This window comes from Calliphora vicina, chromosome 3 (assembly GCF_958450345.1).
Source record: "Calliphora vicina chromosome 3, idCalVici1.1, whole genome shotgun sequence".
Lineage (NCBI taxonomy): Eukaryota > Metazoa > Arthropoda > Insecta > Diptera > Calliphoridae > Calliphora > Calliphora vicina.
In genome coordinates this window covers 37,087,336-37,114,629 of record NC_088782.1, presented here as the reverse complement: position 1 = coordinate 37,114,629, position 27,294 = coordinate 37,087,336, and the positions used below count along the sequence as shown (strand labels likewise).

At 30.5% G+C, this 27,294-nt stretch overlaps 1 protein-coding gene across 2 annotated transcripts in view; it reads left to right on the top strand.

Annotated features, from left to right (window-relative positions):
• The window catches only part of blot (bloated tubules), a 115,683-nt gene extending 89,140 nt beyond the window's left edge, over window positions 1-26,543 (top strand). The window contains exons 1-5 of one of the 2 annotated variants that reach the window (XM_065506510.1): window positions 14,054-14,241; window positions 19,181-19,412; window positions 23,426-23,571; window positions 23,641-23,777; window positions 23,846-26,543. In XM_065506510.1, coding sequence (XP_065362582.1) covers window positions 14,098-14,241; window positions 19,181-19,412; window positions 23,426-23,571; window positions 23,641-23,777; window positions 23,846-25,643 — 2,457 coding nt within the window. In that variant the 5' untranslated portion in view covers window positions 14,054-14,097 and the 3' untranslated portion in view covers window positions 25,644-26,543. Of the gene's footprint in view, window positions 1-14,053; window positions 14,242-19,180; window positions 19,413-23,425; window positions 23,572-23,640; window positions 23,778-23,845 lie in introns of those variants that run through there. The other variant, XM_065506509.1, reaches the window with a different exon arrangement.
• Window positions 26,544-27,294: the final 751 nt, after the last annotated feature.

The window sequence follows — 27,294 nt, the reverse complement described above, 5'->3', positions numbered from 1 at the left end:
ATTATTCCTAGGAGGTTCATATGTTCTAGAAAGTTCTTTATTGAGATCTTAGGTACATTTTTGTAGTTAAATTTCCTTGAATTTTGAACGGTTTGCTACCTATGGACCTAAACAGGGGGAAAAAAAATTCTCTATAAATACAGCTGGTATAGGGTATTATACGGTCCAACATAACAACGAGTTTCAAAAAGTTTATTTATGGCTCTGTTAAATATCTGCAATTAATATTTTGAAAGTTTTACTAATTCTATAGAACCGCAGTGCCTTAAAAATTTTATAAAATTCTTCACTTTCAAACTTTTGTTTTGCAAAATTTTACAAAACAGCTTATATTTTTATACTTTGTGATAAAAGCTAAATTTTTGTATAACAAAACAGTGCTACATGTTATTAATGTTGCATACAACAATATGAATCATATCAGATGTTTTTCCTACAAAGTGTACTCGTATATAATGAATGCACTTGTAAAATCAACAAGAAAACTCAACGAATTGTAACGAAATTATAGCTATAAAAGTATCTGTAATATGTATCTAAGTTATTTACTTACATATCTACTACAACTTATGTATTGCTACTTATGTATATGAACATCTAACTCAGCATGAATATATTGTTTTCTTTTAGAGAGTCATAATGTTTCAACGCCTTAAAAATGTGTGATGGTCATTAAATGCGAAACAATGAAAACAAAAAGTAAATAAGTGCGCGTTAACTTTAAGCCAACACTGTAAATAGAAACATGAAACTATAAAAAAATATGATAACAATATAAGAAAAAGAAGACATTAGAAAATAATCACTAAAGGGTAATGAATGAATATTGTGGCATATATAATGAAAATAAGCAACAACGAATAGAAGATGCCCCACACCTATCTTATACATTTGACCTAAGAAATTAAACAATTCAAATTACTCCCACAGCAAATACTGTTTGGTAATCGAACGATTTAGTTGTTCTTATCATATTTAGTAAAGAAACTCTATTCCAAATCCCGAAAAAAGCTTAAGAAAAAATAAAAAATATTTGTTACATGAATTCTAAATTTCTAATAGCTATCCCTGGAAATAGCTATCCATGGAAACTTTTTTTAATATAAAATTATTTTCTTGATACAACATATTGTTTGCATGAATCATTTACATGAACTTCTAAGCTGAGTATTTAATACTGACTCTTGTAGAGTGTAAAAATTAAAGAGCGCTCAAAAGAAAAAAAAACAAAAACAAGAAAAAAATCATAATAATTTGCAGAGCAGAAACAAAGCCATTTTTTTTTTATCATACAGCTACTTTAGACTCTTTGGCGTTTTATTATTGTTTTGTTACAGTGAGGTCTAAAATAATAGAAACAAAGCTTCTATATTTTATCATAGCTCTATGAAATTTAGACTCAACAATATTTAATTTTTATACCCTTCACCATCGTGAGAAGGGTATATACATACATATAAGTTTGTCATTCCGTTTGTAATTTCTACATTTTTCATTTCCGACCCTATAAAGTATATATATTCTGGATCCTTATAGATAGCGGAGTGGATTAAGCTATGTCCGTATGTCTGTCTGTTGAAACCAATTTTTTGAAGACCACAGATGTCTTCATGATCCAAATCTTCAATAATTCTGTCAGACTTGCTTTCGAGAAGTTTGCTATTTAAAATCAGCAAAATCGGTCCACAAATGGCTGAGATATGAGGAAAAAACCAGGACAACGTCGATTTTTTACCTATATCTGGATTACTAAGTCATTAATATAGACAATATGGATATCTAATGATAGATATTTCAAAGACCTTTGCAATGACGTATATAAAACCATAGTAAGTTGGACCTACAATGGGTCAAAATAGGAAAAAATATTTTTTAACCCGATTTTGTTTTCACCAAAAAAATATTAAAAAACAAAAAAAAAAAATCGAAAATTTTTTTTCCAAAAAATTAAAAAAAACTGCAAAAAAAATAATTTTTTTTACCTAAAAATATTTAAAACTTTTATTTTGATGTATAATTTGGTGAAGGGTATATAATATTCGGCACAGTCGAATATAGCTCTCTTACTTGTTATACCCTACACCACTATAGTGGGGAGGGTATAATGCATTTGTGCAGATGTTTGTAACGCCCAAAAATATTAGTCTAACACTTAGAATCACTTTCTGAGTCGACTAAACGACGTCCGTCCGTCTGGCTGGTTGGCTTACTGTCCATGTAAACCTTGTGCGCAGAATACAGGTCGCAATTTTGAAGATATTTCGATGAAATTTGGTACATAGCACTTTTTCGGCTCAAGGACCAAGCCTATTGATACTGAAATCAGTCCATTATTTCACCTAGCCTCCATACAAATGTCCTCCCGAAATTGGACTTTATCGGTCATAAATGTTTAATTTATATATGTATCTCCACAAATTCCGCTCCAAATAAGTTTTATATACACAAAATTCATGTCACCAAATTTTGTTACGATCGGTCCATAATTAGACATAGCTCCCATATAGACCCGGTTCCGAAAATCACTTAAACTTGCATAAATCGCTTCAAAATGTTGGTATACACACAAAATTCAACATAGTTAACTTTAATATAGACATAAATCACACGACCTAATTTCATGGTGATCGGTCCATAATTGGTCATAGCCCCCATATAAGGCCCAATTCCGAAAATCACTCAAAAATATAAATTATTGAAATTTTAAAAGAAAAATGTTTTTGCTCTTTTACTTAGTGTAGGATATTATATGGTCGGGCTTGACCGATCATACTTTCTTACTTGTTTTTTTTTAAATTTGTGTTGTCGAACATAATTTTAAGTACTCGTTGGACCCCTGGGCTACCATTCCAAAAACGTTCTTTTTTGATAGCCATTTGTCGGATATTTTATTCCATACTTAATCGGAATTGGATCTTGTCGTTAAGATTGATTGAGTTATTTTATTAACTTATTTTAGTGTTTGGATTTGAGGATGTAGCCTTCATAGATTATTTGATATTTAAAAATTTTTTTTTTTTTATTTACTTCAGGGTAATATTTCTGTTATGTTTAAAACTGGTCCTATGACTTTCACTGCGGTAGTGTTCAAATAGCAGACTCACTCATGTCTGAGAGTCAACAGAAATTTTCATCGTAGCCAGCAACTCAATATTTCAAATCAGTGATTCGATTGATGTCCACTTTATATTACAATAAGCTCAGGAACAATTAGCGGAGTAGCAGAGGCCCAGTTAGCCAATACATCTCCTCATTGCTGAAATGATTTTTATACCAGGGTCTTATGGCTTTTGTGAGTAATTCCAGACAAAGTTCACATCCAGTCTTTCATTACCCTAGTATGGTTCATGTTTATAGAAGTAATAACGGGTGAATTAGCCAGATCCTTAGATATCAGTCTTAAATATCCCATGTGCGGTTACTGTAGCAATACCACTTGGACCGATAAAAAAAAAACGTGGTCATTAGACATACTGTAAAACTCTTGAATAGATTCCAGGTGGAAATTTAAGTATAATGGCAGTGTTAAAAAGTCATTGAACAATCGGTAAGCCTCCAGGCAGACTTGGACTCTCCTTTCCATTTATTGTCTGTCAAAGAACTGCCTGGCTTGTTGAAAAGAGGAAACAGTTTTTCATCTTATCTGTCATTCTGACCGATCTATCTAAGGTGTCGGGAACTTGATTGGTGACCTTACTAAATACTTCAATGCTACTGCTTGGATCTAGTATTCTTTTCACTAGCATCTAGTATTGATCTAGTACATCAATCTCATTGAGTGGTGTGTTAAAACGGAACCAAATCGATTCTACTTGATTGCTTACATGCGAGATCCAACTCCCCGTAATCTGGTGTTTAATAAAAGTTGTAATTTTTTCTAATATTCAGATGCTTTATTATCCGAAAAGATAGATATAAAGGAGTTTTGAATAATGGAGAGCTTATGTTGAAAGTCTGTTGTGGCCATAGTTGTTTTGGCGGCATCGGTTATTTAACCGATGAACATATCGCACTGCTTCCTCTAAAGAGCGTCAACTCAAAATATTAAAATGTTCAGTAGAAGCAAAAAACTATTTTATTTTCAATACATTACAATGAAACAACTGTACGGATACAACTGTATTTTTTGGCGAAAGAATAGAGAAAATGATAGCAGATTTTTTACAAATTACAAATTTTCAATGACTTGGCGTATGTTATGTAGGCTTTGATGGCCGCTGTGCTTTGTGGCTTATTCGCATAGACCTGAGACTTAAGAAAATTCCACAAGAAAAAGTGTATAGGGGTCAAATCGCACGATCTCGGTGGCCAGTTCAGATCATCTCCACGTGAGATGTCCATGCCCACAAATCGCTCTTACAGAATGTCCAATGTAACATGAGCTGCATGGCACGTACTTCCGTCATGTCTTTCGTGTCCATATCATCCAATTCAGGTCAAAAGAAGTTGACCTGAACGACATTCTTAATACGACATTCGACATTCTTAATATGGACCGATAACGCTGCCAGCTCAAAATCCACACCAAACTGTGACATTTTCGGGATGCGTTGAATGATCTTGCATCTCATGTGAATGAGTATCGTCACATGGGCTAGTTAGGTTAGGTTAATAGGCAGTCGTATGGTAGAGACAGGAAAAAGAGCAGCTTACTTGGGTCCTAACAGTAGACCCTTTTGTGTTTCCTGAAAATAGTAATAAAAGAGGGTCAGATAGAGAAGAAAAGATATGAATAAGGAGTAATAGGTTAACAGAACATCCAGTTTGATAAAACAAAGAATAATTGACGAATCTCGGTTTTGGTTTCGTTTAAAACTGTACACGAAACTCTATATAGAATGATTTCTGATATGTAAATAACTTAGTGTTCCATTGTTTTTGCCACCACTGTACAATTAATAGCATTTTGTTAAAGGCAAAACATTAGATATTTTAAGTACAGATATAAACAAAAACATAAGATAACAACAAAAACAAAGCTCAAAAGTACTCTTTTTCTTTACAACAAAGCGCACTCAGGTAAATGTGAACGAACGAACGAACTGAATGAATGAGTTTTCAACAAACGCCAACACGATCAACGAAAAAAGTGTTAAACTGATGATGGTTGGTGAGTGAGTGCGCGAGTGGAGCGCGAATTAAAACAAAAACAAAACACGGTTTGAGAATGCTGTTATTTTTGTTGTTGTTGTTGTTGGCTCAACAAAAACAAAGCTAGCTCAGTGTTTACAACGTTTTGGCATTTGTTGGTTGTTGGTGGTGTGTTAGATTTGTGTTTGATGTGATGTGATTCGATATGATTGTTTTCATTGTTGCTGCTGTTGTTTTTGCTGGAGCTGCTGATTGTGTTTTTGTTTGTTTTTCATCAAATCCTAGACTTGGGGCTCTGGTTGCTTTCAAACGCACATTTAGTTTTGCATTAAAGAGAGCGTGTGTTGGTCTGATCGTACGGGGCCTTTTGTTAAATTCAACTACATACTAACATTTTAATAAATTAAACAAATAAACGTAAATTTACCGGAATTATTACGTTCAAATTGATTGACGTCAAAGTTTGAGAAAGAAATTGTGAAAAAGTTATAATTAAAGCAACCAAAAAATAGTGAAGCACAATAAAAAAATTAAGAGAAAGAAGAAAAGTTTTTAAAAGAAAGGTAGAAGAAAGAAAATAAAATTAAATTTAAACAAAAACAAAAAAATAGTACACATTGTTGCGGCCAACAAAAAGCATTAAAGACGTGTTAAGCAAGTTTAACTTAAAAGTTTGTTAAATTGTTGCTACTTTGGGCTGATGTTGTTGTTGTTGCTCTGACACCCAATTTAGTGTATTTTGTTGTTGTTGTTGTTGTTGCTAGTTATTTGGTTAAATTTTACTCTTGCTCAAGAATTTCTTTAAAGTTTAAACTACGAATATCAAGTACAATTTTTTCTTGGAGCCCGTTAGTCAGTCTGCTGCACACTGCGCAATTGTAAACGCGCCAGCGTTTCTTATCGTTCGTTGTGCACTTGCGGTTTATTTTCGCTGTATCCTATATGTATTAAAGTGTTAAAGTGTCTGAGGCGTTACATTGCGTAGCCATGGTGTTTTTTTACATTTTTTTAATCGAGTTCAAAATGTCATGAGTTTACTTACGCGCTATTTCGAAAACGTAAATTGAAAAATATTTGTAAAAACAAAAAAATAACAGCAACAAATATTATTAGTTAATAAAAATAAAATAAAACAAAACAAAAATATAAAAATCAAACCAACAAGTTTTACATCAATCAAAGAAAATACAAATAAACATCTCCAAGATGCGTCATCGATTTTATATGAAAAAAAAAAATCAACCACAAATCAACATTAATGAAAGAAATTATATAGTGCTTTTGGCGATTTCAGTGTATTTTTCCACTTTCGATTTTTATAAAGAGTTTTAAGGACTGAGATGAGTGAAATGGGTAAAAACATTTTCATGATTTCTTGAAAAAATTAAAATTTTCAATTCAATAGAGTGCAATGCAACCATGCTAACCCTTGATTCACTGGATTTGGGGCCGCATTCGTTATAGAATAATATTTCTTATAGAAAAATAATCGCGATAGCGAAAATTCTAAAAAATTTTGCTCGATCATGTGTTAATTCCACCCCTGATATTTAAAAATTGGTTTTCAAGAGAAAAATTTGGACTTTTTGGAATAACGTTGTTGTGAATTTATTGATTATCTCATTAAATTATGACGGAAACGTAATATATATTGAATTATCTTTCTAGTAAGACCTACAAATCACAAATTTGTTGGTAATATCGAATGTCTTAATCACTCTACCTCATAATTCAGGCTTAATTTAACCGATGACATGGGTTATGTTAGCTTTGAGGTCCGTTGGGTTTTGTGGCTTATTAGCATAGACCTACAACTTAAAAAAAAGTCTAACGGGGTCAAATCGCACGTTTTATTGGCCTGTCCACATCACCTGTTCGTGAGATGACCATGCTCTCAAATCGCTCGTGTAGAATGTCCAATGTGGCATGAGCTGTGTGTAGCTACGCCTGTTGAAACAACATATCGTTGGTTTCCACATCATCCAATTCAGACCAAAAGAAATTGGTAATATTCGACCTATAGCGTCGCCGTTTTCGTTCGATTCGTTCTCAAGGAAATATGGACCAGCCAGCCAAAAATCCACACCAAACATTGACTTTTCGGGATGCATTGGACGCTCTTAGGTCTTATGTGGATTGGTATCGTTCCAAATTCAATACTTTTGGTCGGCCTCAACGCTGAAGATGATTTTTTTGAATGAAAATTAGGGTGAGTTTCCAGCCCAATCAGTGAACATACCTTGTTATTTATGGTCGTTTAACTTCAGCTCCTGGGCCAGTTATATTTTGTACGGTTGCAGACACAAGTCACGACGCAAAATTCGCCAAGTTGTGATCTGCGAAAGTCCGAGTTCTTGTGACACTCTCATGGTCAGTGGCAATGTTTTCGGTAGATCTTGCGTTTCATAATCGTACAGTGTTAGTTCATTGTTACTCTGCGCATAGTCCTCTTGTTAAAACGATTATGACGACCATAAAATAAGCGAAGCGCTCTCAACGTTGCCCGAACGGAACACCAATTTTGATAAAACAATTTTTATACCCTTCACCTTCGTGAGAAGGGTATAGTATATAAGTTTGTCATTCCGTTTGTAATTTCCACAATATAATTTTATATATATTGTGTATCCTTATAGATAGCGGAGTCGATTAAGACATGTCCATCTGTCCGTCTGTTGAAATCAATATTCTGAAGACCCCAGATATCTTCGGGATCCAAATCATAAATTATTCTGCCAGACAAGTTTCCTATTTAAAATCAGCAACATCGGTCCACAAATGGCTGAGATATAAGGAAAAAACCAGGACAACCTTGATTTTTAAAATATTTTGACCTATGTATATCTGGATTACTAAGTCATTAATATAGACAATATGGATATCTAATGATAGATATTTCAAAGACCTTTGCAACGACGTATATAAGACCATAGTAAGTTGGACCCACAATGGGTCAAAATCGGAAAAAATATTTTTTAACCCGAATTTTTTTTTTAACAAAAAAAATTTTAAAAAACCAAAATTTTTTTTTAAAAAATTTTAAATAACAATTCAAAAAAATTTTTTTTCCAAAAAATTAAAAAAACAACTTTAGAAATAAAAATAAATTTTGTTTTTATTTTGAAGTATAATTTGGTGAAGGGTATATAAGATTCGGCACAGCCGAATATAGCTCTCTTACTTGTTTCATTTGCATGTGTTGTTAAACGCTATATCCGTCCATGGTGATTTGGCAAAACAAACTGAACAAATGACAGCATATTCGACAAATGGAGCTTAAATAATATGTCCGCTATTAACTGTCAAAGTTAGGAAGTCTATATTGCAAGACCAATATATTATTACTTAATGCAAACATAAATGCTAAATAAGCGAATTTTTGCTAAAACTGAAATAAATATCCCGACAAATGAGCCTTTACGTCATTAGACGGAGTTTATTAAAAATTTTATCGTTAGAGTCCTCGAAATTTGAGAATATGAAGTTAGGCTGTAAATTCATATTTAATTTAATTTTCAATCACTTTTCTTGATTTTTTATAACTTCCTGCTATAATTTGACTTATTCAGTCCTTATAAAATTAGAGACGTACATATATAAATTTTTTTCAATTATATCCATATTGTGTGTGCTATTTTTTTAAATCAAAATGAATTTATTTGAAACCAGAAAATAACTCAAGATTAACGTTTTCTTATGCAAATTTTAATCTTTTGATATTTAAAAATTAAAACAAAGAAAAATAACATATTTAAAATTTAAAAAGTGATATTGTATTTTTGTTGACAATAAAATAATAATGCAGTTTATTTTTTATGTTAAATATTTAATAATTTCCTAAAATATTGCAAAATATTCAAGTTATTGTGCAAATGCTTTTTTTATTTATTTTGTTATTTCGTTTGAAATTTATCAACACGTTCTTGACTTTGAATTGTAATTTTATTCAGTTCATTTGAAATTCGTTAATAAATATACAAATAAAATGTTGCAAATATTGTGCTAAATAAGCGACAACTTGTAGTAAGGAAATTATTGTCGTTCAAAAAATACTGTTTGTTATGCAAAATGTCATAAAAATTTTATTTAACTAACGAATGTTTGATAAATTGATGTCTCAGTTTGGAAATCAAGTTTTAAAGTGATGAATTTCTAAGTATATTTAAAAATAATCTTCAAAGTATAAATTACTAGTTCTGTATAAACAGTAAATTTAATGAGGCTTTGAATTGTGTGTGGGCGATGGAAAAATAAATGTAGAACTTCAAAACAACTGTACGACTCCGCCAATCATTTGTGTCAATCACTCTTTTCTGTGAAAAAGTAATGCGCATTGAAGGCTATCGCCAAGAAATGTTAATAAATATATGTACATATATTTTTAAAACAACTTCAGACTTCAAATAAGTTAGGAAAATTTAGGTAAAATATAAAGGGTTTTTCATTAAGCGTTTCTATCACCGACATTTTTTATTTGTTTGATGCCATTCGTATGTTGCCATTATGTATGGAATATAATATCGCTTCGCTGTGTGGTTGGCATTCGAACTGTCAAATTTTCATGACTCTGGGGCAAAAATCAGGTTGAATTTGTTAACTTTGAGGACCGCTGTGGTTTGTGGCATATTAGCATAGACCTGCGACTCAAGAAACCCTCATAAGAAAAGGTCTAATGAGATGCCCCCAAATCGTGCGTGTAGAATCTCAAATGTAGCGTGAGCTGTGTGGCACGTAGCACTGTCATGTTGAAACCACATATCGTTAGTGGTCACATCCAATTCAGGCCAACAGAAGTGGATAACAATGTTTTTTGTTGATGTATGCATTCATCCAGAAATGGGCGAAGCTCTCGGAACGTTAACCGAAAAGAACACCCATTTTGATAAAAAAAATTATCATTTTCAAGTGTTGTTGAGCGCTATATCCCTCCAAAAACAGAATAAATGACAGATAATTCTATAGATGGCCGCTATCTACTGTAAAAGTTTGGAAGTCGATATTGGAATATCTTTTATAAGATCGAAGAGAAACTATGAAAATATCGCCTCTCAAATCCTTCAGCTTACAAAGCATTTGCCTCAGATGATCTGTGTATTGTTTTCAGTGAAAAGTTTTCATAGATATATGAAAAATTCGGGAATATTTTCACAGGAATTAAATAGAATATTTTTTTTTTAAAATGCTTCATTTATTTATTGAATCTGTCTTTTATCGACCTTACAATAAGTATTTAAATCTTATAACTAAAATTAAAACTATTTGCTCTTCAACAAGAGAGCCTTCATGGTTAACTGGCACTCTTCTTAGCGGGGTGGTAGATCTGCTCTACGGATCCTGGATCGGGTTTTACAATATATTTCTGACGGACTCTCTGGAACTCTTCCTTTACCAATGTCACTTTTAAGTCCCTGTGGGTGGAATTCAGATTTTATGACATGATTTTTTATTACAACAGTGTGTTCAAATTTTGTTCATATCGATTTTGGGTTACATTTTCAGAAACCATTTGTGCAAGACGGTCACTTTAGTAAGAATTTCCTGAAAGTTCTCCTATATTGCTTCTTCTGATCATAAGATCCTGATAAGAACTGATATTGCAAGATCTTCATAATCGTTCTACTTATTCGCAAACATTCAAAGTTGATCGTTCAAAAAAAGTTATTCGTTTTGAATACTGAAAAATTTTTAAATCGCTATAAAAGCAGTCTGTTGTCCAAGTTTTTTTTAATCTAATTTGATTGTGGTGTTTCAGAAATGACCTTTAAGTTAAATACAGGAAATAAATCATAGATTTTTGTATATGATGCTGATTTATTAGACAAATTAAGTCTATAAAAATGGGTTCGTACAAGAACCAGTTCGAAACCTGTTATTTTGGAAAGCACAGTAATTGGCACCTTGGTTATAGAAAAAATTAAAATATATTTTTGCCACTTTACGAAAATCACTGTGGAAAACGATTCGAACAAATTTGTATGAAAACTATTCGAAAGAATTTTAAAAACAGAGTGTTTTTCATAAACATTTTTTCGACTCATTTTTCTTTCGATATCTTGGGCCAGGCTGTAAATGTTTAAGTAATAAAGAAACTTAAATAAACACAAATTTAGTTTCCCAGAAAGCGGTCAGGTTTGCTATCATATTGAGAATGATTTGAAAGCAGTAACCTTTTTAAAAGTCAAACATTTGAGAATGATTTGAAAGTGGAATTTATTCTCAAGGGTTTAGGTGATAAATGTTTTAATTTGAGAAAAAGGAGCTCAAATTCCAATTAAAAAATGTTAGATACTATTTAGAATATAACTTCTTTAGTGTGGTGGTGATCTTTCATAATTTTCCTCGATTCTGATATCTGAGGGAATCTAGGGAATCTCTGCTACGGCGTTTAGAATGTAAAAAAGTATTTTTTTTAATCTATTTAACTTTTATGCAGTAAAATAATTCGGCTACTTTTTGGAATCCCAACAAAACAAAAGAATTACAACAAATTAAAGTGTACAAAATGTTTAGAATCGAAAGAATAATTTTATTGCAAGAGGAGGAAAGCAAACACCAGCGAATTGTTCGTCGATGTTTACGGGACGCTTCTGAACCCCTGGAATTACCCAATACATTGTATTGTTGAGCAATATTTCAGCTCTTAAAATAAATTTTGTAAACTTTAATATTCGAATTATAAGAAGAACTTATACAGCAACAAGTAAGAGAGCTATATTCGGCTGTGCCGAATCTTATATACCCTTCACCAAGTTATACTTCAAAATACAAATTTAAAATATTTTTAGGTAAACAAAATTTATTTTTTTTCCAAAGTAGTTTTTTGGAAATTTTTTTTTTAAATTTTAAAATTTTTTTTTGGTTTTTTAATTTTTTGGTAAAAAAAAATTCGTGTTAAATTTTTTTTCCGATTTTGACCCATTGTAGGTCCAACTTACTAGTGTCTTATATACATACGTCGTTTCAAAGGTCATTGAAATATCTATCATTAGATATCCATATTGTCTATATTAATGACTTAGTAATCCAGATATAGGTCACAAATCGAGGTTGTCCTGGTTTTTTCCTCATATCTCAGCCATTTGTGGACCGATTTTGCTGATTTTATATAGGAAACATCTTGAAAGCATGTCTGACAGAATTATTGAAGATTTGGATCCCGAAGATATCTGGGGTCTTCAGAAAATTGATTTCAATAGACAGACAGACGGACATGGCTTAATCGACTCCGCCATCTATAAGGATCCAGAATATATATACTTTATAGGGTCGGAAAATTATATTGTGGAAATTACAAACGGAATGACAAACTTATATACTATACCCTTCTCACGACTGTGAAGGGTATAAAAATAATGTGAATAAATTAATGGGAAAAAACCATTCACGATAAGAGGAATTTTATTTTAGCACGAATAATTTTTCACTATTGAAAATATAGGGAAAGGGAAGACATTTCGGGAGGAAAAGTATGCATGATAGGAATGATTGATTTTAAATTAATGTTAAGTTACCTTTTATGTAAATTTATCTACTGGGTATTTGACACCGTAGCTATCTATTTGTTGAAAATACGGTCATAAGTGAGATTTGTTTTGGCTTTGAGAATAATATTTGATAAGAGAATCATTAGATTTGAGAATCATTTCAGAATACAAAATTGGAAAAAAAAAATTTAAATCAACTTAAAATTCAGTTCGAACATGAAATTCTGCCAACTGTTTCGGTTTGAGAAACCTTTGAGAATTGCGTTTGATATCAACAGAAAATAATATTAATTTCAAATGTTTGGTTTTGTATTTCTGGTGACAAATCATCATCATTTAATGCTGACTCGGTATATAATAAGCTGATAATGGGTGGGTTCGAAAGGGCAGACAATTTGGGTTCCTTTGATGCAGTGATCTCCAGGTTTGGCTTAAACCAGTAATGCTAAATATGGTTTCTCGAATGCTAAATTTGTCTTATGTTTTAGTGGGGGCAATATTTCAACCTTTAACCTTTATTCTTGTTGTTGACCAAAAATACTGGGGCAACATAAGTGGGGCTTCTTCGAAGGTTTCAGGTTGAATATTTTTATTAAAAAATAATTTATATTTTATTTAAATGAATAGTAAAAGCCTACACGTAAAAGACTCTAAATTATAGTAATAAATTCTTTTTTGCTTGGGTGTGATTAAATGACAACCTGCTGATTTGTTAATTGCTGATATTTGATCAAATGGTTAAGAAAGTATAAACCCCTGAGGTATAAAATATATCAATGTTCTGCTTTTTTAAAACAAATTCAAACTTAAAACATTTAAAAATTTACCAAATTTCGTTTTTTTTTCTTTCTTTAATTAATGATGATTGAACAGTAATAAAACATAATGGGAAAAAACATATAAAATATATACTTAATATTGTATATTGGTAGATAAGAAAAAAAGTAAAGTGTTTTAAGCAAAAAAAAAGTCAAAACATCCGGTTGAAATAAAATTTAAATAAAAAACCAGCAATAAACCCAAAAACAAACAAAAAAAACATAAATTTTAAATTAAAATATTCATTAAAACTAAAAACCTAAAGTTTATCAAAAATATTTCCGGTTTCTCAAATGTGAATGTGCAGGCGTTAATTAGCAACAATTTTATTTATTTTTTTTTCTCATTTTCTTGCAAAGAAATGCTTCGAAATCTTTACTCAATAGATGTAGAAAAATAAAAATAAAAACAAACAGCAATATTTATCTTTAATAAATAAGAAAAAATAATGTAAAATTAAAACAAAAAAAATGCTGTTACGAAAGAAAACCAAATAAATCAAACTTTTTTTGCATAAATAAAGCGAAAACTCAAACAGAAAGATTGAAAAGAGAAAAGAAGAAAACAACTTTGAATATAACAGAATTTGTATTTACCAGACAAATTCTTAAGTTTTTTCTTTCATAAATTATTTGGCTGGCTGTTTAAATAAATTATTATAATCATTAGAAATCGCAGAGAACATTCAATATCCAATAACCAAATGCAAGAAAATGACAATTTTTTATGCTCCACTGATATTAAACGTTATAAAATCTGTCCTAAAATGGAAATACCCACAACAAAGTATTTAGCAGATTATCTTTATGTTGTACACGAGGATGTGCCATTTCGTTATTATCGCAAAGTAAGTCTGATTCTCTCTAACTAACTCTAGCTCTAAGAAATTCCTAATAAATCACAAATTATTTCGTTATTTATTTAAAATTTTGTTAATTATTAAGTTAAATTATTAATTAACACCTTTTTTTTTGCACATACCACTTTATCTGTAGCTACAAATATAATTATGAATGAATATGAGTGGTTGTGGCAGTGAATATTTTTCAAACTCTCGTATCTGCCAAGAAATGGGAAGTGTTTTGTGGTAGTGCGGTTTTTGTAAGAGATTGTATTATGTATTGTTAATAATTTTAATTTTTCTTTTCAAGTTTAATGAACTGTAATTATATGTTTACTTGTCTATGTTTTATATTTTACATTGTTCGCTAATATAAGTGAAATTATTAGTACTCTAACATTCGGCAATAACACTTTTCTAAATTATATAACAACATTTTTAAAAAAAAAAACTGTATTAAACTGAAACTCAAATTGAATTTTATCTCTTAACCATTACGCTAATGAATTCATTACGAATTAATTCATAGATTTAATTCCTTTGTATTTCAAATGTACTGAATTTGTTCTTTATAGAATTAATTCCTTATTGAATCATTCAAAATTTTCATTAATTTAAATCCGTTACTATTAAGGTTTTAAAATGTAATGTCGTATGCCATAAAATAATAACACGAACAAATATGACTGCTGTGAGCAACCCTCATAAGTTTGTGTGCTATTTCAAATTTGAGTCAGCTGATAAAAAAAAAAAAAAATTATAATTATTTTTAATAAAAATGCCAAAACAAGTGAAACAAGTAATCTTATACCCTTCCCCAAATTATCATTTAAAATACTTTTAGGTAAACAAAATTTAAAAAAAAAATTAAAAATTTTCTTATAATTTTCATTTTCAAATTAAAAAAAATAGTTTTTAATTTTTTAGTGAAAAAAGTTTTATGCAAAATTTTTTTTAAATTTATTTTTAAAAAAATGTTATGAAAATTTTTTTGTTGTAAAAAAAGCCGGTTAACAAATTTTTAACTATTGTAGGTCCGACTTACTATGGCGTTATACATGTCGTTGCAAGTGCTCGATGAATAGTTTTTACCTTTCGACTTAGATTTACACTGTTTAATTGTGTCACAGCATAAAAAGTCTTATTAGTTTAGGACTTTTTTCTTTGAGGAAAAACAATATTTAAAAATATTGTAAAACTTTAATACATTATGACAATATGAATTGATAGCACACCGTGTGAATACCCCAATTGATTCACAACAGATGGCGTATCTTTTGAAAGCGGTTTCTGTCTTTAATAACTGTATGTGTAATTTTGAAGGGTACATATCAGTCATTTATTCTCACTTAGTTATTGAACATTATAGTGTATACAACAAAGACATTTTTTCTTCCAAATTGTCGAATTTTGTACCAACAAAGCGTCATATGCTGTCCCAAATGCTGCTTAAACGCTATCATTACTTGCGATGAAAAATGAATCGATTACGATAACCCGATGCGTAAGAGATCGTATGTGAAGGCCGATCAACCTTCCGAATCGACACCAAAGCCAAATATCCATGGTGCTGTTAAAAACTATTTAGAAAGAAGTGGTTGGAATGTTTTCCTTCACCCGCCCTTTAGTCCAGATCTTGCCCCGTGCGAATACTATTTATTTCGATCGATGCAGAACGCTCTCTCTGGGATACGCTTCACTGTGGAACAGAGTATCCGATATTGGCTTGATTTGTTCTTGACCTTAAAAGATTACCAGTACTTTTGGCGCGGAATCCATATGTTCTCAGAAAGATCGAAATTGTCTAGGAACTAAATTAAATAGATTAATGGTTTGGAGGACATTCGATTTGATCTACCCTACATAGATAGTGACAGGAAAGACTTTTGCATGTATTTAGTCCACAAATGGATGACTTATTGTTGAAAAGAAACAAGTTCCCCTAATTTCAGCAAAACACATTCCACTGCATTACGAAAGTAGTGCAGATTTACTCAAAGAAGTTTAATACCCTACTGTCACCGATATCTCATGTATCTTGTATTCCATTATGGGATGGATATACATAGGTGATGTGAATAGCAAGACGAGCAGATGATCCTACATCATTTAAAAGAACCGAGGTTCTTCTTGAGCTTCTTTATATTATTCTCACGACCCCTTCAGGTATTGCCAAAAGACCCTGATTAAGCGAATAGTTCATGTCTTTCCTCATTGCAATGCATTGCCCCAATCTCCAACTTGGCTTATAATTGAATGAATACTAATGACAAATGTTGCTGTTATCTGCAACAGAATAAGATATGATTGAAGTTCAATATTATTCACCCTTATCGCGAATCAATATTTCACATGAAATATATTCCCTTTTTCCCATTTTTTGTTCACGTGAAAAAATTCCCCATGTTGGGGAATTTTTAAATGGAATTTTGTAAACAATAAACAGCTGTTATGAACAAAATCAACAATTGTGAATGAAAAGTTCAGGGGAATATCACGATCGCAATTTTACCTTCGAGGGAAATGTTTATTTCATGGGAACATAAATTTCACATGTTTTTCATGATAGGGGTGATTAATTTCGAAAAATAAGGAATAGAGTAGCATAAAGAACGGAGCTCGTATAATGGGATACCATCTACAACAATTTATCGATATTAATCTCGAGAAGCTTTTAACTCACAACAGACAAGTGATTGTCGAAAAACAAATGCATCCACAACGTGTCAGTGTTTGATGCGGATTTGAATATAATTGAATTAAAATTCTAAACCTCAAATGTTTTCTTTTTGTTGAGAAATCTGTTGTTGTCAGGTTAAAACGTTTAACATTTGAGAAAGGTTTTAATTTTGAAACATTCTCAATTTGATATTAAGTTTTTCCTGGGAATTTGACACTCAGTAACTCACTATAATAATTTGAAGCCTGTCGTCCATAGCTTAAACAAAAAATTTTCAAGTATGTGATAGAAATCGATTTTGAAACCGAAAAAGGTTGTGATGAATTTATTGCTTACGTTTTGTGTGTTGTTAAAATTCCAATTTGATACTTTTCCTTACATTTTTATCACATTTGTTGACTAGATTATAATAAATTAATTGATATTTATCATCGGGGCTACAATTTTGAAGAATATAATATTTCCATCACATAAGTATGTATTTGTATAAGACTTTTATGTAATAAATGCATATTTTATTTTTATAATAGTTTATGGCAGAAAATAATCATCAATTTCCTTGTTCATCGAATGTATTAATAAATAAACAAACAATTTACGGCATTTAACCCTTTGATGTCCACGGGGACACCGGTGTCCCAAAATTAAAATATTGAATAACTAAACAAAGAAAAAAAGAATGGGTGCCATTTTAATTAGTTCGTAAAAGTGTCTCTTATTAATGTGTTTAGATTCAAATAAGGTTGGTTATAGCATTTATTTTTTATTGTCTTTGAAAATTTACAGTTTTATATTTATACTGTATTCAAGAATTGTGCAAAAATGTTTTTAATAGTAAAATTGATTTTTTAAATTTTATATTGCGATATATATTCGGCCTGGTAAATGCATTTTTGTTACAAAAAAGTTATAAAATCATTATTCATGTTGCAAATCCGTTAAACATTTTTTTGTTTTAATTTCAAAATATGTTTTTTTGCCGCTAACTGATTCACATTAAATAGTCAAAATGATTACTTTTATCCAAATAGTATTATGGTCGTGAAAGGGTTAAGAAAAATCTATTATATCATTGTTGCAGAAAAACATTCAAATTGAAATAATCATAAATACATATTATACAAAATGAGGTCAAAACTAATGAAACAAATTATTTACTTAAAATATGATTTAATTTCATTAACTGCTAAAAGTATCATCTGTAATGAACATTTTGTTTGCTTAAAAATACTCTCATATTTATTTAGGTTTTTCTTTTATATCATAAATGTATTTATTGTTATAAATATTTATTGTTATTTTAAAAATTTTTATTTCTTTAAACTTTTGGTGCTAAATTTTTTTCTTTTTGTTATTTTAGCACAAAACAAATTTCACCTTTTTTTACACGGCAATTAAACGAGAAATTATTACTTTGTTTTTCTCATTGCTGTTAATATTTATTACAATTTGTTTGAAGGCATTAAAAATTGGTGCAAGTACTTTCAGTACTTTGTGTTTTTTTTTGTGCTAAAACTAAATGCTCGATTATTTAAACTACTTTTACTTAAAATAGCAAGCATTAAAGTCTTTTTGCTTCTTTTAATTTGATTTCTGGCTGACTTGATTGAAAGTGTTTTACTTTTGAACTTCCGTATGTAAAAGTTGACTAATTGTTGTTTTCATTATTGTTATGATTTTTTTGTGAGATTTTATTTTAACATTTTCATCAATTTCTTGTAGGTTTAAACTGGGTTAATGTAGCAACATTATGTTTTTTTGTGTGTTTCATTTTCTCTAATGACTAAATTTATTTATACCACAATTTTGTTATTCTTTTTTTTTTAATTTAATGTGAACAAAGCATTTAGTTAAGTTTTAAGCTTGCAAATTTAATTTCTTTGACCTCACGTGACTAATTGAGATCTATTAGATTAATCACATTTTTTTTTGTGTAACACAAGAGAAATTGGAAAGGTTTTTCTTTGTAAACTATAGGAAATCAAGTTGTGTCTTTCATATTAAATATTTTTTATCAAAATATTTAAAACAGATTTTGCTATATTTCTGATATTGTAAATTATTATTTTTTTTAATGTTAAATGTTTAAATATACTTTAGAATTGTGTTTTTTATAAATTGGCATTGACACTTTTTATATAAGAAATAATGTTTTAAAACATTTGGCCTTAATTAAGTTATAAGTCTTTATTACATTTTTATATATTTAATTTATTCCTCAACTATATGTTTATTTAATTTTTTTATATTTTTTTTTAATTATAGACAAAATGTTCGATATTTCGTGGTCTAGTACTGTGCATCTGCCTAAATGTCACCTACGCCAATGTTGTGCGTTTTCCCCGTGAAATGGATAAATACGGTTTGGCGTATTTGATTCCATATTTAATACTATTATTTCTAGTCGGTTTACCCATTGTGCTGTTGGAGATATCGGTGGGTCAATTTTTGGGACAAGGAGCTGCCCACACCTGGAGGTCATCGCCAATATTTAAAGGTAAGTAAACAAATAAAACAATTCATTCATATTAAATCTACATAAACAGAATACAAATGTTGCCACATAATTAAACTGTTTAATTGCGTTGCGCCTTAAAGTATGTTACACATTTTATAACTGTGTTTTAGTAACGTTAAAAACACTAACACATGCATAATACTATATAGTATATGTGTGTAAAAGCCCGTTAAATACACTAGACTACAATAAATTCAAATGTTTAAATAATTAAAATTGTTTAACTAAAATTTATTCATAAATTAAATTATTTAATAAAAAACATAGACGACTTTGGCTTTGTATTTAAATAAAACAAATTGATGCCTTTGGCGGTAGCGTAGTGTTAATTTTCATTTATCAATGAAATACGGTAAAAAAAATAAAGAAGTTAACAGAAAATTATAAAATGTTTGAAAATTGTCTAGGGCAAAATTATTTTTAATTATTTTTTTACATTATAAAATTCATTATTATACCCTTCACCTTCGTGAGAAGGGTATATATAAGTTTGTCATTCCGTTTGTAATTTCTACATTTTTCATTTCCGACCCTATAAAGTATATATATTCTGGATCCTTATAGATAGCGGAGTCGATTAAGCCATGTCCGTCTGTCTGTCTGTCTGTCTGTCTGTCTGTCTGTCTGTCTGTCTGTCTGTCTGTCTGTCTGTCTGTCTGTCTGTCTGTCTGTCTGTCTGTCTGTCTGTCTGTCTGTCTGTCTGTCTGTCTGTCTGTCTGTCTGTCTGTCTGTCTGTCTGTCTGTCTGTCTGTCTGTCTGTCTGTCTGTCTGTCTGTCTGTCTGTCTGTCTGTCTGTCTGTCTGTCTGTCTGTCTGTCTGTCTGTCCGTCTGTCTGTCTGTCTGTTGAAATCAGTTTTCTGAAGACCCCAGATATCTTCGGGATCCAAATCTTCAATAATTCTGTCAGACATGCTTTCGAGAATTTTGCTATTTAAAATCAGCAAAATCGGTCCACAAATGGCTGAGATATGAGGAAAAAACCAAGACAACCTCGATTTTTGACCTATTTTTTTACCTATATCTGGATTACTAAGACATTAATATAGACAATATGGATATCTAATGATAGATATTTCAAAGACATTTGCAACGACGTATATAAGACCATAGTAAGTTGGACCTACAATGGGTCAAAATCGGGAAAAAACATTTTGAACCCGAATTTTTTTTTAAAAAAAAAAAATTTAAAAAATAAAAAAAAAATTTTAAAATTTAAAAAAAAAAAATTTTAAAATTTAAAAAAAAAAAATTTTAAATTTAAAAAAAAAAATTTAATAACAATCGAAAAATTTTTTTTCCAAAAAATTCAAAAAACAACTGGAAAAAAAATAAATTTTGTTTACCTAAAAATATTTAAAATTTTGAAGTATAATTTGGTGAAGGGTATATAAGATTCGGCACAGCCGAATATAGCACTCTTACTTGTTTTATATGTATTTCAACTAAGATACGGTTTACTGACTCATACTCATAAATGTAGAAAAATCCATTTTTATACCCTTCACCTTCGTGAGAAGTTTATATAAATTTCCGACCCTATAAAGTATATATATTGTGCATCCTTATAGATAGTGGAGTCGATTAAGCTATGTCCGTATGTCTGTCTGTTGAAATCAATTTTCTGAAAACCCCAGATATCTTTGCGACCCAAATCTTCAATAATTCTGTCAGACATGCTTTCGAGAAGTTTTCTATTTAAAATCAGCAAAATCGGTCCACAATTGGCTGAGATATGAGGAAAAAACCAGGACAACCTCGATTTTTGACCTATATCTGGATTACTAAGTCATTACTATAGACAATATGGATATGTAATGATAGATATTTCAAAGACCTTTGAAACGAAAAAAAATTTTTAACACGAATTTTATTTCACCAAAAAAAAAAAAAAATTTAAATTTAAATAACAATTCGAAAATTTTTTTTCCAAAAAATTAAAAATTTTGTTTACCTAAAAATATTTAGAATTTGTATTTTGAAGTATAATTTGGTGAAGGGTATATAAGATTCGGCACAGCCGAATTTAGCTCTCTTACTTGTTTTAGTTAAACTTGTAAAATAACTATTAAAAATAAAATCTCAATATTTAATAATATTTTTATTTATAAAATTATGATCATACAGGGACATACAAGAAAAGATTTGAATTAATTATTTCAATTTAAGCTTAATTCCCTAAAATCTTAATTAAACTTTCAATTAAATCTTTCATTCAATTCATTTCATAAACCATTCCTAACATAACAATTATTTAATATAATTAATTTTTGGTTAATTAACATCTTTTTAATTTCAATAACATGCATATTTATAAATTGTTACGTTTTTACCTTTTAAAAACCGTGGTTTATTTCTTTTAAATAAACCTAATTAAACACAAAAGTTTAAATAATCACACTTTAAAATACATACTCTTTAACGTCCAATAATACACTGATAATACAGTTGATGTTTATTCTAACAGCGTATATGATAAACTGACTGCAACCCGCTCTACTATTTATACATAGTGCCATCTTCCAGCAGTTTCTTGAATTAACGGACAAAATTAGAATGTTCTATTTCTAAAGGTTTTAGCAGCTTCAATGTTAATGGTAGCAGCTTTAACATTCAATACTTAAAAACTGATGGAAATGTTTATAGATCGTCATTCATATTGATAGTGATGTTTACAGAATCAATGTATACAGAATCGCTTTCTCAGTTAATTTAACGATGTCCATTCATGCATCTGGAAGGCGACCTGTATAATTTGTAAAATATTTCTTTAACATTTGGTGCATTAGTTTTTTTCTGTACAAAGATTGTTTAAAATCGGTGCAATATTTCACATTGCCTCCATATAAATATCCTCCCGAAATAGGACTTAAATTTCAAAGAACACAAATTTCAAATATGTTTAATATATGCAGAAATTAGCTCACATATAAGACCCACTTCCAAAAATTACTTTAACGAGCATAAATGTCTTAAAAATAATAAATTCAAAACTAAAATTCATATATCTTGGGTCTTCCAATTTTGGTCATATTCGAAAACACATTCTCTTTAATGTCATTTGGATTTTTTTTAATTTCGAAAAACTCCTGATTTTATTCGGGATTTCAATCTTTGCAAAAATAAAAAAATTAGTTATTATTTTAAATGTTCAAATCTTTTGAAGCTAATGTCGATTTTATTAATTTAAGATTTATTTGAGAGATACTGATGTCTTCTTTACACTTTTAGAGAAAATAGTTGGTGGTAAATATAAAAAATTAATAAAAATATTAGAACTTACAGTCCTAATGCATTCTGAATGCATTTTTTAAATTATGTAGTCTAAAAATGCACATTAAATGAATCAAATCCGACACCAGCCCAAGTAAATTTTCTAAATTTTGAAATTTAAAAAAATACAAATTAAAATGTTTAAACTGAATATTGTCAAAATCGGAATACCCAAGGTTTAAAATTAGTGTTCTTTGGAATTCATGAATTTTGGAGGCCAGAAATTTATTTGATTGAGTCCTCTAAAGGTTACTGAAAGCAGTATTAATTCCGTTATATTTCTGAAATTTGGAGCCCAGAAATTTATTTGATTTGTTTGATTGAGTCCTCTAAAGGTTATTAGCTTTTTTGGTTACTGAAAGCAGTATTAATTCCGTTATATTTCTGAAATAGAAAAAAAGAAAATTATTTAGAAAGATTTTTCAACGAAAATTGTTTCTAAAAATAGAAATTAATTTGCAGTGACCGGCAAATTTTATAAAAATTTTAAACAAATAAATAGTATATGTATTTAAATATAGTTATTTTAAGTTTATTACAGAAAATTGATTTCACTTATGAAAAAAATTCCCTTGGAGTTTTTCCCTTTTCTTTTTTTTAACATAGAATTTGAATAGGAAAAATGAGAAAAGGAAAAAGGAAAAATCTCCCGGAGAATTTTTTTCATAATTGGGCTGATATGATGATGGGTTGACTTTACTAAATTATTGTTTTCTTTTCAGGAGCCTGCATTGTTAGTCGTTTTGCATCTTGGGTCTCCACGGTATGGGTTTCTCTGCAGGCTGTTATGGCCTTAGCCTACATTGGCATGTTTTCATTCAACAGTTTTCCCTTTAGAGAGTGTCTGGGTAATTTAAGACTGGCAGCGGTATGTATAAAACTTATTGAAAATCATCTTAAGTCAGTTTATATTATAATTAAGCTATTTCTCTTACAGGATGGTTATGCCCTGAGCAATATAAGTGGCCAGGAATGTATGGAGAAAACTTTTCTAACACCATTCTGGGAAAATCCACTATTTTTTGGTTTATTATCGATTGGCTTGATTGGTTTATGGGCGGTGGTGATGCTGTGGTATGTTTTTGTTAAATCCTTTGTTTTGCCAGATATTATAACAAATATTTTTTTATTTCCTTTTCCAGTACTCACAATGGCCGTGTACTTCGCAGAGTTCTATTCATTTTCGGTCTACTGGGTTTTCTGCTGCTGTGCTGTGTTACCGGCTGGGAGATACATAATTCTCTGGACAAACCTACACCCTATTTTCCTCCCCTGTATGGCTTTACCATGGAATATCTATACGAAAGTAATCTATGGTTTAGTGCTCTAATGCAAGTAATATTTGCCTTAAATTGTGGTTTCGGAGTTTTACCCATGATTACGGGAAAGTTTCTGTATAAAGGCGATGCTGTAAGGACTTCCGTGGTGTATTTATGCTTTAATCTGCTGATAAATGCCATTGCAGTAACATTATTTATGATACAATTTGATCATTCGGCCAATGGTGCCCATATGATAGAGGAATTGAAACCTTTGACCACGATATACGATCGCATACTATACGATAAACCCTATTATGAATTGTGGGTGAAATTAATACCTTCCATGATCTATGTTTTGGTGGTGATTTCCTGTTTTATAACCATAGTGGTGGGAATTTATACCAGCACCAGATTAGTGCCTCGCCATCCAAATTATGTTATGAGTTTGGTGGGCTTAGTGGCATCTATAATTTCACTATCTGCTCCAAAATTCTATATAGCTAGACTATTGGATTCCCGCATAGTGGGTACTATGGTGATAACAGCTTTGGTGTTTGAACTCATAGCGGTGACTTGGATATATGGCGTGAAGAATATCTATACAGATCTGGAATTTTCAATAGGCAGACCTATTTATAAAATCTGGCTGGGTTTGTGGTGTCTCTGTCCCGCCATATTGACGGGTGTCTTGGTGTGGTGGTGTTCTGATGATGATGAGTTTGATGTATTGGCCAGTATTATGCCAAGATGGGCTCCCATATTATTTGTGCTATTTGTTATTTTATTTATAGCTTGTATACAAATATTCAGACAAGTGGAGTACAATTTCTTTGGCATGATTTGTGAGGCCTCTAAATCTGCAAAAGAATGGGGTCCAGCCGATCCTTTGGCTAGACATGCCTGGAAACAATGGCGTTCCGTGTGCCAAGATACCGGACAAAGAGATTTCACTTTGAGAAGACGCGGCACCAGAGACTATACACACTCCATTAAAAAGGGCCAATACTCCACAACGAATAAATATGCCAATGGAGGTGGCGGTGGTGGGGTTGTAGTACCAGGCAGCACTAACAATCAACATAATTGGAAATCCTCAACACCTGGCAATAGTTCGCCCAACTACAGTGGTTCGGTATTTGGTGACTCGGCCATAGAAGAAGACATTAGTGTCGATAAGTTTCCAGGAATTTCACAGCAATTTGTGCCATTTCATAGCAGTGAACCAAACAATAAACCGGTAAGACAGTCGCATAGATCGCGCAGTCAACCGCGTACGGGAAACCAACTGCCACAGCCACAACAACCACAGCCACCACAAAGACTTCAGCATCACAGTAGTCAAGTAGAATTGCGCAATACCAATCCTGAGACCACCAAACATCGAGAAATTGTCTATATTAGACGTTTATCCTCGGAAGAGGGACAACATGCTACACGCATTGAAATAACACCCTCAAATGAATCCATATCGTATGCTCCCACCCGCAATCCCATGGCCAGATCCAGTGGATCGCATGGCAATGCCAACAACTATGTTAAACGTTCGTCCAGTTCGGGCAAAATGGAAAGTAATCGTAATGTTTCAAAGCCCACACCCTCAGCGGCCGATGTCAATGGTGATCATATATGTTGGCGTAAATTCTCCATGAATCCTCAAGAATATTCAACGGAATTGTGATCTTAGAAACAAGAAAGCAAACCACAACGAATCTAGTGATTTTTCTCTATTTAAATTGTAAATACATAAGTAAAAAATGAATAATTAAGGCAAACGAATTAAATTATAAAAAAACTTAACCCTAAAAGTATGTTAAATATTCACATTTAAAGAGACTGTCTTAAATGGTTAAACAAAAAAACGATCATAAGCCTTAATTATTTGCCGATATATCCAAATAAACAAAATCAGCTATAAGTACATTCCCAAATATTCTTTACATTAAAAAAAAGACTTTATTTTCATAGAAAAAATGGAAATTGTAAAATTTAAACATGTAATTTAATTAAACGAAAATAATTTAAATCATTCTTAGTGTAAATAGTTTTAAATAATCTCAAAATAAACTATAGCAACTGCAGCGAATATTTTTAATTGAAAAATTATAAATTCAATTATTATAAAGTAGAAAAAAGTAAACTTCAACAGCAACTTACAAAAATTGCCATAAATTTGTTTTTTGTATGTTGAATACCCTCATTATTTAATTCGAATTATTTGTATTTTTGTTCGCAATACTTACATCATTCATTTGTACTAGTTCTTTTCTTTTTCTGTTTGTATTAAGCATTTATTATGATTTTAATTTAATATTATTTGTAGTTTATTATAGTAATTATAATTATTATTATTATACATAGTTTTTAGGCTTTAAAGTGCATGTTATATTTTGTAATTGTATTTTGTTAGTAAGTTTGTGTAAATAGTTTTCAAATTTAAATATTTTATTAGCAACCAAATTATTTAGATTTAAAAATCCACAAAAAAAAACAAAGATATAATTATCTATAGTAATGGCAGAGAATTTATTGTTCTCTAATTGATTAAGAAATAAATAAACAAAAAAAATTATTAAAAGCAGTTTGTTAATTTTTCATTTATTCAGGGAAAATAACTTCGGACTTTGCTGAATTTATAGACCAGGGGGTTATGTCGTAACTCATTTTGAAAAGAACATCGTGGACTTCAGGAAATCAGGACTTCAACATAGACTTGACTTTTACCGCCCACTTCAAGTATTTATCATAAACACCTTTCGTTTTCGGAAACTATTAGGCGTGGCACTTTTCTGAAAATACTGCTTGATAGCCCATCTTAACTGCTTTAAATACTACAAATTTAAAGGTTCTACCTTTGCTGAACATGAAGATATATAGCGTTTTACATGTAGCTATAAGAAGCGTTGTTAGTAGCTGTTGACATTGTTAATATCATTTTCAAAGTTCAATATCTCGGAACGTAGAGAAGATATTAAGTTGAAAGTTGCACTAAGGTGAAGGTCGAAAAGAGGAGAACAATAAAGCTTATACTTTTAATGTCCGTTGCCATGTCCACTATTAAAAATTTAATAACCTGCTATTTACGCCTTAAAATCATAAAACCTAAGGGGCGTGGCACTTTGCTTAAAATGCTGCTCGATAGTCCATCTTAATTTCTCCTAGCGTACAAAATTTCATTTACCTAGCTATGCTAGAACCAACGATATAATGATCTGAATGTAGAGCTTAAGAAAACTAATATTTTTGAAAAAACAATATTCACATATTTTTGTAGAACACCAGGAGAACATAATTAAATAGTAGGTGGATTCCTGCTAACTATTATATTCAAC